Source organism: Macrotis lagotis, chromosome X, assembly GCF_037893015.1.
Source record: "Macrotis lagotis isolate mMagLag1 chromosome X, bilby.v1.9.chrom.fasta, whole genome shotgun sequence".
Taxonomy (NCBI): domain Eukaryota; kingdom Metazoa; phylum Chordata; class Mammalia; order Peramelemorphia; family Peramelidae; genus Macrotis; species Macrotis lagotis.
The window spans coordinates 409,785,165-409,797,996 of NC_133666.1; the positions used below are offsets into that span (position 1 = coordinate 409,785,165).

A 12,832-nucleotide genomic window follows, 5' to 3' on the forward strand; every position below is an offset into this window, starting at 1 on the left:
ATGTTTGTTGATCAATTGACCATTGATAATATGTAATATAAATATGAAAGATACTATAATGGTCAGGAGGACCAGGCTCACTGTATAGTAAAGAATGCCGAACCTAGAATAAGGAGAGAGCTGGGTTTGAATATTCCTTCTAGTACTATTGGTGGTGAAATCATTAGTATGGCTTTTTAAAATGTCTGATCTTTCCTAGAAAATAAAATGAGGATAATAATATCTGCATCATCTATTTGACAAAGATATTGTAACAAACAGATGATACATATATAAAGTATTTCATGAATATCAGTTTTTATTATGATGATCTGGGAAGAATTCAAAAAAGAAAAAAGAGAATAAAAGTCTATAACCATGTTAAAAAACAATAACGTATATTTCCCCTTAACAACTCTGATAATAACATTAGACAAGGCCAGTAGCAAATTCAAAGATGTTTTTGAACTCAAAGGAGTCACTACAAACATTTTATTTTCTGAAATATTTCCTTGAATGATCACAAATTTAAAATGATATAGGGAGACAGATAAGAAGAGGTAATCATTGTAAATCAGAAAGAGCATCAAATTTAGAATCAGAAGACTTGTGTTTAAATCCTGCACTGCCACCAACTTCTAATTTTAAAGTGTCCTTTCTATTGAGGCATATTGAAAGTGGATAAGTAGGACCTCTTGCATCACATGTGAACTCCATATTGAAGAAGATTAAGTTAAGCAAATACAAAATAAAATTATAAAATTGGAGAAAATGAAAGAAGAGGCTTATTATGATCATAGATCTTGAGCTTGAAGGGACAAGAGCTATCCAGTGCAATCTCCTCATTTAATACCTAAGGTTCTGAAGTTCCTTGTAACTTTAGATCCAAAATCACACTAAAAAAATCATTCCATTTTGAATTTTCCAGTGTTCAAAGGATCAAATAGAGAATGGCAACCTTGAATCCTTTATCATAAGTTTTAAGTTACCTTTAAAATTTATGGGTTATATGGTAAAATGTCAGAGAATGACATTTTGAGTATTTGAGTGAGAAGACCTAAGCCATTTTCAAATTCTGTAATTTACTAGCTGTGTGACTAACCAGTTCACTCCTAACTTCTCTGAATTTCAAAATCCTTTTCTATAAAATGAGGCCAATGATGCTTTAGTCATGTATTTCAATGAATATTTTTGAGAATCAAATGAGACAATGTCATGTTAATTTTCTAGCCATCTTTTAAAGCCAAAGTAGAAGCTATTATTCATTCTTCTCTCCATATTGTCTGCCCTTAAGACATCATTATATATCACAGAAAGCACATTATTCTCCTTTCTTTTTAGGAAATGCACATGTTTGTAGGAGAGATAAAATTTGGAAGATATGGGTTATTTAAAGGACAGAACTTTTGTCATATGGGAAAAAGAAAAAGCAAAAAGATTTTTAGTTCATCAATGTAAAGAGTGGAAAACTGCCTTCTGCGGGGGGGGGGGGTGGAGGAGGGAAGTAAGATTAGGGGAAAAATTGTAAAACTCAAAATAAATAAAATTAAAAAAAAAGATTTTAGTTCATTAAAGTATTCAAAATGCTGGAGTTTTTGTTGTTTTAGTAAACGTCTTGATAGACTGATAAATTTTGCAATTTGAAACAAATTAAAATTTTATTACAATTTTCAAATCATAATAATGTTGCAAAGGCAAACATCTCAGTTTTATCATCCCAACAGGAAAAGATCTTATGAGGAAAGGAATTATCCTTAAGAATCAACTGTGAAACACACAATTATTTTAATTAGCATGGTCTATCCAATGCTAAAACATGAAACCACTACCAGTACTTGCAGCAGAAAAGCCCAGATAATCAAGATAAATCATATTCCCTCAGAAAAAGTGTTCAAAAGAGTATAGATGGCCAAAAGAAGAGGAATAATATATAGTTGAAAGCATGGTGGATATGAAATGAAAAGACTTGGGTTCAAATGCTGCCCCTGTGATTCCACTCCAAGAAACTTTGGGCAAGGAGTTTAACGTCTCTCAATAATCATTTCTTCAACAGTAAAATTAAGGAATGAACTAAATAACCAACAAGTTTCCTTCCATCACTAAATCCATGCTCTTCATTAACAGTTCTCTATAATTTCCTCAGGTTGTACATATATAGACATCATTGCATAACTGAGTGGAAAACTTTTTTGGATAATTTACAAATAACTATGAAAACCTGCGAAGAAAAACAATGCTCTTCGAAAAATACAACTATGCTATAACACTTAACTGAAAACACACTAAAAATTATTATCATCAATAATATTATGTTTCAAAGTGGCTCATTTACTGAAAAGCAAGGATTGCACAATTTCAAATCCTATGCAGGTTGAAAATCAAAGCAATTAAAAGTAAAATTTTAGATAACTGTCCTTATAAGGCTAAACCTAATGGAAACAAGACAACTATGCCTCTCAGTAATTATAATTGTAAACATCTAACAGACATTAAATATTAATTTTTTTAACTTTTTTTAAAAAAAATCTCCTTAAAATGAATCAATCAAAAGATGTTGAAGTTGGAAGCAAACTTGGGCGGTCATTTTCTTCAATCTCTTCATTTCATAGTTCAGGAAACTAAAGATCTTAGTAGTATTTCTGTGGGCAACTGAATTCTCTAATTCTTTTTCTGGGAACTGGATCCAAAAGTGTATTTCTAATTTGAAAGGTCTCTGAATGAAACTTCCTAGAAAAAAAGTCAAACTTGTTTCCCTTCTCCTCACTGAATTTTAAACATAGATTCCTATGTAAACAAATGTAGACAGGAGAAAGAAAATATTTGTCATTTTTTACATAAAGAAATTGTAGGTTAGGGATCATGCATGGTAACTTGTACAGGAGACAAGAAACATTCACCAAACCAAAAATAACGGTGACACCAAATATCAACGTACTACATAAAGTATTGTATACTTGACTGTACTTCTTTTAAACTTGCCACGAGACCTCAGTCTCCAGTTCCTATATATGAATCATGACTGTACCTCCCAGCCTTCAATATGTGACTGCCATTCCTCCAAGACTTCTAATTTTTCCATCTGTCTCTTGGCCTCGTTTATGTTGGAACAAACAGCTTTCATGGCCTGGAGGGCTTCCATCAAAACTGCATAGTCACTGTGTTTCCTTGGAGTTCGTTTCAGCAACTCCTGTTTATACACAAAAATAAATCACTCTTTGATCTTGGGTTTTCCAGTACAGCAGGTTCAAATTGAGTAGGAAGCAGAAACTGAAAAGATCATTAGAGCTATTTTCATTGATGGAATAATATCATAGCTTCCCAGAGGAAAAAAGTACAAAAATACAATTTCCACTATGTGAATAAATATTATCATGATACATTTTTTCCATTTTTTTCTCTTCATCAGTGTTAATGTAATTTTCAAAAGTTAATATTGATCCTCATCCTTACTGGGACCTTCAAATTATTTTACCTGGAAACTGGGACTCTTTTATATGCAATCATTGAATTTATAAATATATATATATAATTAATATGAAATTGAATGATATGCTGATATTTCTCTATAATATAAAAGCATAATGTGAAATAAATCACAGACCAACAGACCTGCATTTTAAATGTAAAAAAAATTATTTTACTTTTTAAAAATGCTAAAGAAGCAAAAAATCATTTTCATCTACTACAAAGAAAGGAATATAATTTTCTTAAAATACAGCTGAAAAACTTATTATAACTCAATACTGTAATAGAAGTCCTTTGTTATTGTCTACAAGTCTCTAGAATACACATAAACATATACTACATAAGAATGAGCCTCATGCAAGAACTCTTCTGAATTGTGTTCATAATTTACTATTCAAAATGTCATAATTAGAATAATCTCAAATTATTTAAATAAAATAAAAGACTTTCGTTGTTTTCTAAAGGGACAAAGTTAAACATCTTCACCCACTGTCTAGACAGTTGTGACCACATTGTCTTTTAATTAGTCATTTGTTTTCTTACTACAAATGCTATCATTATATTACTAACACAATTTTATAAGACACATATGAGGCATTATTTTTTTTTTATAAAAGAGAAAAAGAGACACTAAAAAATCCCCCCCCAAAATACAGTGGGAAAATATGCAGTTCTCAGAACACATTCTTTTATGTTCTGTTATTGTTCAAAATTTTGCCATCAACTTTGACCCTCTGTTCAGAATGTTCACACTCTGTTCTGAAAAGCTAACACCAGAGGAAAACATATTACATCATTATCAACATAATTTTTTAAAACTTGCAATAGATCATCATACCATAAAAGAAAATCTCAGGCTTTATCAGAACATTCTCAGGCTTTACCATTCTCAGGCCTGGTGAGTTTGGCAGAGCTGAATATGAAAGTGCTGAGCCTTGAATGTCAATCATGGGCTACCTATATATCTTGTGGGGAAATGGGTCCAGTATGTCCAAAATGCTACTGAATGAAGAGACTGTATGGTTAGCCCTTGAAAGAATATGGAGTTTTTCTGATGTAGGCAGCAAAAATTGGAAGGATAGAGTAGTCATGATCCTTTGCCAGGAATATAATTACTTCCCATGAAAAATACACTGTGTCAATCCCCAGAATTTATGTTTCCACAAATGAAGCTAGTCTTTGCAACTCAAACCATGCAGTTTTTCCTAGAAATTTGAAAGGTAACCAAAAAGATTTTAGGACCATGCTTATAGAGAGAATATTATCATAGCATGAACAAATGCATGGATGATAAATGAATAAATGAAAAAGTATTTTTTTTAAATGCTGCTTAGTGTTGGGTCAGAAATGCAAAAAAAACCCAAAAACAAAAACAAGGACAGCCTCTGTATTCAGAGAGTTTTCATCCTAATGGAGAGGTATCATATAAAGGGGAATGGTACTTAGGGAGGAATACTTTAGTTCTGAAAACTATATGATGAGTGAGGCATATGGGAGAACGTTGAGATACTTATAAGAATTATGAAGATGATTCCACCTGGGGAAATCTATAAACTATAAAATAAAAAAATCTATTCTGTGAAAAAAGATTATTCTATTTTCTATTTTGTATTTTTTCTGTATTGTTTCAGTTTACTGTAAAAGTAGAAGAATAAGACCTCTCTTTAGTGAGACCAGAAGTCTTAATAAAAGTTCTTTTCTACATAGAAAATTCATGTTTAAGTCATGGTATCTGACACAAAATGGACAAAAAATCAGTGACTCTTGTGAAGATTAACCTTCTGTTTTGCCAAGAGTTAATTTCTTCCTTAGTACTCTTGAAGCCAATTATGTCACTTTCCTTTGAGACTTTTACCCCCATCAGTTATGTCTTCCCTTTTGTGAATCCTTAATGTATTCCTTTCTATTGATTCCTTGCTTTCTGAGCTGCCAATGAACTAATGTCTCCCCTTATCCTAAAGGAACCAAAACAACAAAAGCAAAAATCTTCTCTCAGGTGCAGTATTCCCTCAATTTATCATCCTATCTTTTTTTGGGGGGGGGGGTGTTGCAAGGCATTGGGGTTAAGTATCTTACCCAAGGTCACCCAGCTAGGCAATAATTAACTGTCTGAGGACTTGAACTCAGATCCTCCTGACTCCAGGGTCAGTTCTCTATCCAATGTGCCATCTAGCTGCCCCTATCATCCTATCTTTGAACAAATATTAATAAAAATATTTTATAGTCACTGCTTGTACTCATGTTTCAATCACTGGAAGAATGACTTCTATCCCTTCAATTGTAATAACATTTAAGAGTTGCTTAGCTCATTATCTTCACATTTCTAAATCTAATAAATTTTTCTGTCTTCATCTTCCTTGAATGACAAATGTATGTTTGCCTCAAGCATCATCAGCCTAATTTTACAGAGCTTTAACATGAGGTAAGCACTCAAACAGAGGTCAGAAGAAGTGGTGCAAGTGCACTCTCAAGGTCTCTCTCAAGAACTTTGGAATGTACTATGAGGCATAGAATACACTGACACAGGAAGTTTCAGAATGGTGTATTCATACCAAAGAAGGTAACTGTGCCCTATGAGCAAAATAGACTTGCAGTATTGCAAAAGAAACATGAGATATGCAAATCTAGAGACATCTCTATGTTCATATAGACATACAAATGTTCAAACAGATTATTTGGATCCAAGTTATGATAGAATCTTCCAAGCTTGTATTGGTTTGATAAGCTAGTCAGGCAGACTGATCTGATATGGTGATGTCATTCTGGTCTTCTTTGATTATGAAGGATAACAACCATTACACTGTTCACCACTATCCAATGGATTCAATCTCTGTGTTCCATTTTTAAAAAAGAATACTATTCTCTGCCCAAAAATTATCTGCCTTTTCTTTCCTCTTAAAATTTTTCTCATACCCAAAACATGACCATCAAAAACCAAAATTCTATTCTTTTTTTTCCTTTAATTTTGTTAAATATTCATTTTTTCTTCTTTTCTTCTGTTTCTTTAATCCATTAATTATTTTATTCAACACCATGGCTTAAATTTACTAAATCTACTCAAAAATAGATAGTGCTCAAATCTTTATCTTCACTTTGGAGCTCTAGTTCTACAACTGCAATTTCCTGTTAAATAGCTCTATTTTAATAACACACTAGCACCTCCAAATCAACATGTCCAAAACTATTCATCATAAAATCTGAATTAATAGGACATTCAAGATAATTTGGTCTAATATATAGACTCAGGATCCTTTCTACAATATTAACAACAAATAGTTTTCCAACCCCAATATGAAAACCTCTAATTAAAGTAATCCATTACTTTCCAAGTCAGTTCATCCAAAGTTTGGATAACTCAACAAATTAGGAAAATTTTCCTTTTGTGGAGTCAAAAAACCACCTCTTGAAATTGTACCCACTATTCCTAGGGCTGCCTTCTAGGATCAAGTATTAGAAATCTCATTTTTTTCCCCAGGTGACATCTCAAGTACTTGAAGCAAACCGCCATTATCCTCCTAACTCTTCTCTTCTCCACATTAAATAGCTCCTATTCTTTAAAGTAGTTCTGATCATGTAAGATTATCTAAAAGCATATCAAAATCCCGATTGCCTGCCTTCTGATATATTCTAATTTGCCAATTTCTTTCCTAAATATCTGCCTAAAACAATACAGTAATCCAGTTGTGGTCTGATCTGAGATAAAAAAACATCATTTTTTCCCCTAGTCTTGGGATCCTATGCTCATATTAACAATGAAATCATATTGATAATTCTTCTGACTGACAGGTCACATTATTTATTCCCACTGAGATTTAGGGACAATAAATCCCTTAGATTTTTTTCACAGAAACTGCTACATAGTCATAACTTTTTTTATCTTTTACTAGGTAAGCTGATCTTTTGAATCCAAATATAATACTTTTTATTTATTCCTACAGAATTTTGTCTGTACTTAATCATACTGACATTCAAACTTGTTAAAGTACTGGCCATTCCCCCCCTCCCTCTCCTTGGGGCTCCCTTTCCTTAAGTGACAAGAATTTAGAAATTAGGCCTCTACAATGACCTCTAAAGGTTCCAATGAAAAGAAGAGCTAATCAATGGAGTAAAACTTCATTGCTGTCTTATTTTAAGAAATTGCTAGCCACCCTAACTTTCAGCAACCACCATCCTGATCAGTAAACAACCATCATCCTTAAAACAAGACACTCTACCAATAAAAAGTTTATAACTTGCTTGAGTCATAACCATCAGATGATGACTAGAAATTTTTAGCAAAAAATATTTCAATTAAGAATTTTTAGCAATCAAGTATTTTAATTATTTTATATTTATATATCTCTCTATAAATATATTTAGACATAATACTACTGTACATTTAATAGACTTCTGTATAGTGTAAAAATAATATATATGTATAGAAATAAAAAATGTCATGTGACTCCTGTTTTTTCAATATTCATTTTATTATTTTGGTCTGGGGGGGGAGGGACCCTGCAATATCTCCAAAGCTATCGCTCATCCTTCATTCTTAAAGAAGACCAATGATATCAAGATTGATATCTTGACTTGCAGGTGAATTAGAGTGAAGTGAGCCTCATTTTCTCCTCCAAAGTCGTCAGAGTTCAATAACAAGACAACCGTTGATGGCCCTGAATGTTGTGGGAAACAATGTTCATTCCTAAGTCTCATGTGAGGCAATGCCTATTTAGTAAGGAGTTTCAATTCTAAAAGAGAATTCCTTCCTACATATGGGACTAAAAAGCTTATGTTCATTAGTTGTTGTAATTTTTAGTGTAATGCTTAAATATTCACCCTTTTTGACATCAACTGTGGCAGAATCTTGTCTGGCTGAGCAGAACTGCTACTGTCAAATGGAATTAAAATACGATCATAAAGTAAGGAAATGAGGTCCAAATAAATAAACATATAAATACCTTCAAAAGGAGAGGATATTTGCAAATTCTTTGTATTGGTGTCACCAAATATCCTTCCAGTGGAACATCAGTATTCTTCCTTCCTCCAAGTAGCATACAGTTCTAGGACAAGAATAATAAATAAGTGAATTGTCAAATTCTGAGGCCATAAAATTTTCCATTACTCTAAAATTCTCTGGAAAATTTGTGAAACCACAAGAGGAAGTGTGACTTCTTTCTTTATAAAGAATATATTCAATCACAAAGAATTTTTGAAAAGAGAATTTGTGTGTTTTATACCACTTATATAAGCTAAGATATTGCTCATAGTCACAGACAAACTAAATTTATTGATTTTTTAATCATAGAATTTGTTAAGAACAGGCATTAGAGGTCATTCAATTCAACCCTTAGTCTTTAAACATGGGGACACTGAGGTCCAAAGAAGTGATGCAATCAGTATAACAAATATTTCCAGGCTGAGTCTAGTTGGAAATTAAAATACTTTATTAACCAGTCATATATAAACTGTGTTCTATACACACGTTTTTTTCATGACCTGTTCAGTGAACCATGAATTAAGAGACTAAAACAATATATACAATAAAATTATCTTCTTATGCAATATTTGATTAAAGCAATGTGTCCTCCACTGATTATGAATTGCTAGGGTCATGAACAAAAACAATTCCTAAAGTTTTAGAATTCAATTCAACAAAAGCTTACCAAACATCAACCACTACAAGTATTATACTAGTATCTGAGGACTCTAGTGAAAACTGAAGTAGCCCATATCTTCAAAGTGATTATAGTCCATGAACAAATAAAATATGTCCACATATATGTGATCATATTCAAAAAGGTTTGGCCCTTAAAGGTAGCTAGTATTGTGCATCCATGTGTGTGTGTGTGTGTGTGAGTGTGTGTGTGTGTGTGTGTGTGTGTGTGTGTGCATATACACACAAAGTAATTTCATGAGAGAGAGTAAGGGACTGGGAATATAAGGAAAACTTTCCTTTAAGAAGTGGCACTGAGGTAAACCTTGAAAGAAGCAAGGGACTTGAACAATGTTCATTGTAAGAGACAAAATATCAAATTAATGAAATATCTCAGTTTGGTTGGAGATATAATGTGAATAATGTGCAATAAGTTTAAGGGTGGAAATCATAGGGCTATCAAAGTAATAACAGAGATCCACCAAAGATATTTAAGTAGAATAAATTACGAAGTGTTCATATTTATGTCTTGGAAATGTTATAATCCTCAAAATCACAAATTTGAGTTAAGAAAGTTTCTACCAACCTCAGTTTGTGTAGATCTGTTTCATGGCATCCATGAAAGAAGAAAATACATAAAAAGTTTAGCCGAAGCTATTGACTTTAAACGGGGCTAGATGGTGCAGTGGATAAAATACTGAGCCTGGAATCAGACTTATTTTAGTGAATTCAAATCTGATCTCAGACTTGCTACCTGAATGATATTGTGCAAGTGCCTTAACCCTCAGTGTCCTCATGCAAAATTAGTTGTAGAGGGAAATGGCAAACCACTCTAGTATCTCTGCCAAGAAAACTCCAAATTGGGGTCTTGAGGAGTCAGACAAGAATAAAAAATGACTAAACCACAATTGACTTTAAAACAAAAACAAATACACACACACACACACATATACATGAATGTTCATTTAAGGAAAAGCAACATCTAATTCACAGTGAGAAGTACTGGAGTATTGTAATAGGTAACACAGTTACTACTTATATTGCTTTAAGGTTTACAAAATACCTTACATATGTTCCCTCATTTGATTCTTATAAGAAGTCATTGAATTTAGTACTATTATGTCCGCTCTACAGATGTAGAAACTGAAGCTAAGAACTTATGTGATGATTTGTCTCAGGTAGTACTCAAACCTGTCTTCCTTACTCCCAATCCAAACATCTCTCCACTGCACAACCTAGTTAACACACACCCTGTAGAGCACAAATAGACTTAGAAAAATCACAAATTTACCTTACCTGTACTGTGCTACATTTTTACTTCTTTCTTAAGCATTTCTTGAACACATTATAATCTGGTTCGGGCTTACTATGCAGTCACTCAGAAGTTTTTTTTTTGATCCCAAAGGTTGAGTTTGACACATCTGCATAAGGATCTTCTGCAACAGAATTTCCCTTAACCAGCATATCAAAATTATTCTGCAAATATTAGTCTAAGAGAGTTGACTAGGGACATGGGAGCTGAGTAACTTGCTCTGTATCAAACCAATGTGTGTAAGAAGCATTCATTCTGATTCTAAGGCTAACTCTACATCATTTCTATTCACTATATCACTCTGTCTCTTAAGGTGGGTATTATTATTATTATTCCAGTTTTATAGAAGAGGGAAATGAATTACTGAGATGAGTGACTTGCTTAATTAATCTCAAACTTCTAGCTCATGAGAGTTGTACACTGAACTCTGGTTTCCCAAAAACCCAGGTCATTGCACTTTACATTCTACCTTGCAGCAAAACAATCTAAACCTGCCATCCTTCAGCAAAATGTTTAAATATAATTAAATGATAATAATTAAATTTGGTCTGAAACATAGTCCAGGACTACCAACAACATAAAATTAATTTCTCAGTTGGTTAATCAAATCACTGTGAAAACAGTCTCAAAATTTCAGAAAACATCACTAAGTAATTAGTCACCCTTTCTAAGGAACTCTTGCCTTAGTCTACCAATGTTCTCAAAGTCAACAGACACTGAGTAAGCACTTTCTATGTACAAGTCATTGTATTATGTGCTGGAGATGCACACACACACACACACACACACACACACACACATACACACAAACACACAAAGTCCCTACCTTCAAGGAACTCACAATCCAATAATGAAAACAAGGCAAAAATAAATCTGTTTAAGAAAGATACATAATATACAGGATAAAGTGAAAATTATTTCAGAGGGAAGTCATTAAGGGAGAACCAGGAAAAGCTTCTTATAGGAAGTAGTATTTTTAGCTATGACCTGGTAGAGACTGGGGAAAAGTGAAGGCAGGGATAGTAGGGAGAGAATTCCAGATATTGAAAAGGCATGGAGTTAGGATACAGTGTCTTGTCTTTGAAAAAGCAAAGAAAGCTTAGGTTGGCAGTAAATATTGTAAAGTAAGAAGTCTTTCCATTTTGTCTGTAATATCCAAAGGTAACCTCAACAGGCATTTTTTTTTTTTACTATGACATTGCTGATTGAAAGAGGAAAAGTCAATCTTCATATTTCTTTTCTACCACACCCTCCATTTATTTGACTCTTCCTTCCTGTCCTTGACAGAAGACAGGCCAAATTAAATTAAATTCTGAGGAATTGGACAAAAAAGAATGCCGGATTTTGATAGACAGTGTTCTTTCTCCCTCTAAGAATTTGTTTTGTCTTTCAGAACCCAACCAAAATCAGCCAAGAGGGGGAAGATTCCATAATTATCTCAACCTTTACTTCTGAAAATTCATATAAAGACAGGAACTTCTTAGAAGGAATAAGGTATGTGACCCACTCTTTTAAAACCGGTTTTCACATTCAGGTATTGATTTATCCTGATTTTCAGTTAGCTCTTCAAGACATCACAGACTATAAAAATGGGTTAAAAAATATACGTACCAAAAGAAATGTCCGTATAGTTCTTATTTTATTAAGCTCAAGAAGCAGTTTCTGTGCTTTTTCATGGTTACTGCAGTATTCATCATAGATACGAAATTTATCTTTCTACAAATATAATTAAGGAGAAATTATGGTTACTTCATTATTTCTTATTTTAACATGTATATTAAAGATACTTGTGTATATAGATATAGACATATATATATATATATATATATATATAAAACACACATCTTACACACACACAGGAAGAAAAGTGCCCAATCTAATCTCTGAATCATTTATAGTCATTTGTTCAACAATTTCTCTTAAGTAGTTACTATATGCAGAGAATGTTTTTTGGGGAAAGAACAAAATTTAGATACAATGTTTAAATCAGAAGGCTTCCTGAACTTGTTGAGCTTATAATCTATAAGTGAGATAGAGGAGCACAGAAAATTAAAATAGCTAGTATCACATGATAAATACATTAGAGAAACAAAATGCTAAGACATGTCGGTGAGGCAAGTTCATTAATAACTAAGGGACAACAGGAGAGAGCTTCTGGAGAAGGTTGTATTTGAACTGGACTTTTAAAGGAATGGTAGGAATTCATCAAGAAGACAGGGAAGAAAAATATTCTCAGTAGAGAGAATAAAATAAGAAAGAAGGCATGAATATAAAAGGACTCAGGGAATATTAAGAAAGGGGCAAGGAGTGTTTCAATGTCACTGGAGCAGAGACTACCTATGGATATAAAGTAATGATAAAAGGAGAGAAAGGAAACTGTGATTCTGATAAGATAGAATTTTGAAAATTATCTTCTCTAAAATCCATTCAGATATTTACCAAAA

The 12,832-nt window shown here is 32.8% G+C and overlaps 1 protein-coding gene across 1 annotated transcript in view; it reads right to left on the minus strand.

The window, feature by feature from the left end:
• Positions 1-12,832, minus strand: part of PREX2 (phosphatidylinositol-3,4,5-trisphosphate dependent Rac exchange factor 2) — a 401,699-nt gene that overhangs the window by 274,394 nt on the left and 114,473 nt on the right. The window contains exons 4-6 of the mRNA XM_074202053.1: positions 12,000-12,104; positions 8,382-8,483; positions 2,996-3,166 (exon numbers count right to left, since the gene is read on the minus strand). Coding sequence (XP_074058154.1) covers positions 2,996-3,166; positions 8,382-8,483; positions 12,000-12,104 — 378 coding nt within the window. The remainder of the gene's footprint in view (positions 1-2,995; positions 3,167-8,381; positions 8,484-11,999; positions 12,105-12,832) is intronic.